Source organism: Priapulus caudatus, unplaced genomic scaffold (assembly GCF_000485595.1).
Source record: "Priapulus caudatus unplaced genomic scaffold, Priapulus_caudatus-5.0.1 Scaffold628, whole genome shotgun sequence".
In the NCBI taxonomy this organism is placed as follows: domain Eukaryota; kingdom Metazoa; phylum Priapulida; class Priapulimorpha; order Priapulimorphida; family Priapulidae; genus Priapulus; species Priapulus caudatus.
The window spans coordinates 37348-42925 of record NW_014577689.1 but is presented as its reverse complement, the minus strand read 5'-3'; the positions used below and the strand labels follow the sequence as shown (position 1 = coordinate 42925).

Here is a 5578-nt window from a genome sequence, read left to right as displayed (position 1 = left end):
CAGTTCGGTATAGGCGAGGAAAAGCTAAGCCACAAGCCTTTAGTCAAACGCATTATGAACCATACGTGTGACTCGTTCAAAGCTTATCCCATTAAAAAGAAATGAGGGATATTGGAAAACTAAGTAAAGTTTTGACCTTGTTGCAGGATTGTGGGTTATGTCCAACGCCTCATTTAGATATTGCAATTTTTATCGAGGTTGCCACGTAATATATCACCGGTAAAATTAGGCTAAGCAAATGTGGAATTTTCACGTGTTTTGAGTGTTCATACTCCTCCTATATTTTTATGCTTACTCCTGGTATATTATCATCCCATTAATGCGTGTTCACGACTACTGTTACTACAGGCTTCACTTTACTCATTATACATTCTGCTATTTTAATAATTAATAGTAATAGTTATTCTTCATTATTTTATTCATTATATTATCCTATGCATTAATGGTGTTACTGACTACTTTATTAAGGATCACTTACTCTTATCATCTGCTATCTTAATTATTAATAAGTTATATTATCGTGTCGTTTGTATTTCTAGTGGTTACTACTACTGTTATTACAGAGGCCTACCACTCACTATTATCATTTACTATTAAATTACTTAGGTAAATCGCCGATTTATCCAGAGCGTCCCGCAAAACAGGACCATTGCTCATGCAAGTAATGTTGTCTAGTCACGACGAACTTAGAAACTTGCGATTCTCCGTCACGGTGTTTTTAAATCATAAAAAACTCAGTTTACGTTTTCGTCTTAACACTGCTGCAGTTTATGGAAACTGATTGCTTCGGATAAATGCACAGAGGCGAATCAAAACATTTCCAGCACCCAGTATGAAACAACACTTCACTTGTCTACTACGGCTTTAACTTCCACAGGAAAATTCAATATCTCTTCCATAAGAATAGGACCTGATACTGCTGCAACGGTCATGAAGCCTTGGAGTAAAGTCTTCTATGGAACCCTAGCAAGGACTCGAAGACATCTGTATAATACGGAGGACCAGCTCACACTGCAGTAAAATGTTAACATAGAGACTATGATGAGCTCACTCACTCATCGTCACACTATCTCACATCTATAACCAACTGCCAGCGAGGAAAATTAATGGCGGAAAAAAACATAACAAAACCCGTAATTTTGTCTAACAATTATCGACACAACTATCCTTCTTAAACTTTGCTAGTCCGACACTTTTTAGTGAACACTAATAGCTATGCTATGATGACTAGAATAATGCTGCGGCTTCCACATCTGTTCGGCGATAATCTTGATCTTATTAATCTTGTGCCAGTGTGTGTGCTGTGTGTGTGCGAGCAGAGAGAGAGAAGCAGAGCGAGAGAGAGAGAGACCGAGAGGGAGAAGTAGAGTGAAGAGATGAGAGTGTGTGAGAGCAGAGAGGAGAGGAGATGGAATGGAGGCGAGAGAGAGACCGAGAGAGAGAGAGAGAGGGAGAGGAGGAGATGAAGAGGAGCCAGAGAGAGAGAGGGAGAGAGAGAAGAGAGAGAGAGAGCAGAGAGAGAGGGACGGAGAGAGAGGAGAGAGAGGATGAGGAGAGAGACGGAGACCGGAGAGAGAGCAGAGATGAGAAGACTTCCGGAGAGAAGCAGAGGACTTGAGAGAGAGAGAGAGAGAGAGAGAGAACGATGCTCAGCATCATCACGAGAGTCAGAGCAAAATTCGAAGACCAAGCCGAGCCTACTGCAAGTTCCAACCAGTCAGTCGTTCACGGCCACTATTCATAGCTTAACTATGGCAGCATCACAATTTTACCTTAGAGGACTCTAGAAACCAACCCAGTGTTACTAAACGCCTGTAGCATCTACCCATGTTTCCGCTGCACTCAATTGCCATTTAATCATTCAAAGAGCACATGTGCTGAACTAAACCCTGTAAAAATCTACCCAGGTTTCCCTGCTCAATTGCATTAATCATTCAAAGGGCACATGTGTGAACTAAACCGTGTAAAATCTACCCAGTTTTCCCCTGCTCAATTGCATTAATCATTCGAATGACATACATATGTAAACTACACCCCGTAACGCATACGCAGGCTGCCCTGATCGATCTGTATAAATGAGTCACATATAGCTTACATACAGCCCCCATGCTGCTAATATTTTACACGTACGAGCACAGGTTGGCTTTTATCCGTGAATCAGCATCGTCATCGTCGTTGTTGTTGTTGTTGTTGTGGTGGTCCTGCCCGTGGTACAGACTGTCTACTGTGGCTATGTCGTTGCGCAAATGCTCGGGCATGCGGAATGGTTCGGTATCGAATCTGAGAGAAAAATAAGCCACCTAATCTCATGACGCATGCATGCACACGTATGCACGCGCGCACGCACGCAAGCAGGCATTCACACTAATACATACACACGCACATATGCAAACCTAAAGCACACACATGAATATAAACATGGATACGTACGTATATACAAACACATATGATACATACATACGTTTCGAACAATCATATATACATTGATAGTCACACGCACAAACTCATGCATGCAGACACAGGCAGATGTACGCGCCAGCTTATGATCCAATCCATTACTTTAATTAATTACACCCAAACGCACGCACGCACGCACGCACGCACGCACGCACGCACGCACGCACGCACGCACGCATGCATGCACGCACAGGACCCAATGTCAGAAGCATCATAGTAATGACATTATAAGTCTAAAATGTTATACTTAAGTATTTACAACATTTCTGATGACGGGCTCCTGGTGCTCATACCTGTTATGTGTATCACCATCACCCGTCTCCCAGGATAATGGAATTTCATGCTTATACTCCGAACCCAAAAACTCGAACAACGAAACGACATTATCTTTCTCCTTCTTTGTCGCTTTGCCTTTTTTCTTCTGCTTCACCAACTTGCTAAGTTCTTCCTCCTCCTTCTCTTCAGGAGAACGCTTGAGCACGACAAAGTTTTCTGCAAAGTAGTGACCGCTCGCTCAGACACGAGTAATACGCGTAAAACTGCTGCTGTTACTCCTAACCTCAGTCATTAATTATTAAATGCTATTATTACCCCTAACTGCAACCTATCCCAACCCTAACCATACACCGTCACTTACTCGATTTGGTTGAAACCAATGTAGTTAGTGGGTGGACTACAGGAACGGATCATACCATTGTTTAGGTCGACATCGGCCGCATAGAGGGCAGCACCAGTCATCACATCGGCAGCGCAAAGGGATGGATTGCGGATGCGCGTTGTTGAACGTTGAGGTTCATTCTCATTACCCGCCCGCTCACCTTCAGAAACCAAACAGAGGTCACAATAGTGACATTAGAGAGGTCACAGATATCACGCACACAGGTCACAATAGTGACATTAGAGAGGTCACAGATATCACGCACACAGGTCACAATAGTGGTATTATAGAGGTCACAGAGGTCACAATTGTGACATTACAGAGGTCACAGATATCACGCACACAGGTCACAATAGTGGTATTATAGAGGTCACAGAGGTCACAATTGTGACATTACAGAGGTCACAGATATCACGCACACAGGTCACAATAGTGGTATAAAAGAGGTCACAGAGGTCACAATAGTGACATTACAGAGGTCACAGATATCACGCACACAGGTCGCAATAGTTTGGTATTATAAGAGCACACAGGTAACGTATAATCTGCTGATACTTTGAGGAAGGTCACATTGTCCGATTTCGGAGGCTTCGTCAGGTTATACATCATGTACGAGTGATGACATTCAGACATCGTGTGTTCGGGTGGGATGGGGGCAGGGCACACAGTGCAGGTAGTGAGGCATTTGTGGCTGCACCATGACAAAGGGGGGGGGCGAGGGGGGGGGGGGGGGGTGGGGGGGGGTGGGAACAGATTTGCTGCAGTCGTGAGGGTGGCGGGTGGGGGTTTGCACACGCGTGGAGGGGGGGGTTTCACCAGGCAGGTGAGGAGTGGGGTAAGGCGGTTCGGGAGTTGTGGCATGCGTGCGCTGAAGGGTGAGGGTGAGGTCTGCAACGCGGTGAGGTGGGGGTGGAGCCACGCGAAGTGAGTGTGCGGGTGGCGGGTTGTGGCATGCGGCTGAGAGGCCGAGCGGTGGGGGTTGCAGCTAAGCGGGTTGAGGGTGGGGGTAGGGGTGGGGTTTGCACTGGGCGGATGGGTGGCTTGTGCAAGATGCGGCGGCAAAGATGGGCGTCGGTGAGGGTGGCGGTGGCAGAGTGCATAATGGTGGTGGTGGGTGGTGGCGCGTGCCACGTGTAGGTGCCGGCGGCGGTGCACTCATTGCTCCAACCTTTATGTCAAACCGCCGGGCTCTGCTTCTCACGGCTGGTCCTCCTGCAGGCTTATTTCGCTCCTCATCTCGAGTGACCGTCCCTCGTGCAAGGACGCCTCGTTCTCCTTCTTCAACATGGCCCGTCCGGTCGTCGCAGTGTCCTCCTCTCAGCTGAGCGACACAACATGACACCTGAAGTGAAACCAGCTGCCCAACATGATTGACAGAGAGTTCTAGCAATCAGCATCGAGGATCCGCGACATTCCAAAAGCACATTTTAGTACGAATGCTTCGATAGGTCAAAGTGAAACATGGTGAACGTCAGCATTGAGATGCATGACAACATGCAGAGGAACGGGATTTCGTCCATCTCACTCAGCTGGCTAGCTTGATTCACCATGGCAAGCTAGTGTCGGGGTATGCAGTAGGTTTTACAAAACAATTAGTTAGACTGGCCCATGAAAGAATCAATAATTTTGATTAATCTAATAAAACCTATTCGCAGCCTGCTAATTATACGTGCATGTCGGGGCATGAACAGAAAACGACAAAATGCGAGTTGGAAAGCGTTGAAATTACACGAATGGCAACTCGCAGTAATCCACTGACGAGTGGAATACAACATGCACCGCATCCCCCACACCCCGCACTCTGAATAGTATGTAGTTGACTGCTAGGTTGAGCAATGGTAAACGCACTTTACACTGGCCACAGGAGGCAATGACAAACGTTAAAGAGATATAAGTGAATTAAATTAATGCAATTAAATCAAATGCAAATCAACAGAAAGAATATGACAGCAGAAATTCAATTATCTAATTTGTGAAAATTTTAATTTACTCAAATGGTTGTGGTTACTAAACGAGAATTTTTAGAACTCTCCTATCTTAACAACCTAATCGGACCAGTCCCAGAATCTGACTCGGCATCAGATTGGGGCAAAACATTGGACAACATCTTTACTGACCAAACGAAGCCAACATCGATTATACACTGATATATACAGTGGGTAGCAAATTAACTTTTGAACATCGCAGGGGAGTCCAACGGACTCCCTACACTCAAAAACAGGGAGTCCGCAGCAAAAAGTCCGCAGTCTGAGGTTTAAAATTAAAGATATTAACAATAATGCATGTGCTTATTTTTAAGATTCATGCAGCTGCACATCTGCCAAATTTTCTTTGGATATTAGCTGAAAAAATACGGTAATTCCGCAAGGCCGTGCTCTGGAACAAACTAGTTAGTATGGCAGAATTTTTTAGGGAGTCACACGGACTCCTGCATATGTCAAATCAGGGAGTCCGGCAGTAAAT

General features: G+C 45.3%; 2 protein-coding genes across 2 annotated transcripts in view; both read right to left on the bottom strand.

The window, feature by feature from the left end:
* The window catches only part of LOC106812263, a gene marked incomplete in the record, with an annotated part of 36055 nt that extends 36002 nt beyond the window's left edge, over positions 1-53 (bottom strand). The window contains 1 exon segment of the mRNA XM_014816093.1: positions 38-53. Coding sequence (XP_014671579.1) covers positions 38-53 — 16 coding nt within the window.
* An 801-nt stretch (positions 54-854) lies between these two features.
* Positions 855-4343, bottom strand: LOC106812272. Its single transcript, XM_014816105.1, has 5 exons — positions 4284-4343; positions 3150-3275; positions 2751-2949; positions 2130-2280; positions 855-960 (listed from the first exon to the last, which is right to left on the bottom strand). Exons 2-5 carry the CDS (start codon positions 3193-3195, stop codon positions 865-867), a joined length of 492 nt encoding a protein of 163 aa, XP_014671591.1. The 5' UTR covers positions 3196-3275; positions 4284-4343; the 3' UTR covers positions 855-864.
* Positions 4344-5578: the final 1235 nt, after the last annotated feature.

Excerpts from the sequence above, each read along its gene's own strand:
- LOC106812272 (XM_014816105.1), bottom strand. The coding sequence starts at position 3,195 with ATGACTGGTGCTGCCCTCTATGCGGCCGATGTCGACCTAAACAATG. Across the intron at positions 2,281-2,750 it reads GATGGTGATACACATAACAG|ATTCGATACCGAACCATTCC; the intron begins GTATGAGCACCA and ends TTTTTCTCTCAG. Across the intron at positions 961-2,129 it reads TAAAAGCCAACCTGTGCTCG|TCCATAGAAGACTTTACTCC; the intron begins TACGTGTAAAAT and ends CCTTGCTAGGGT.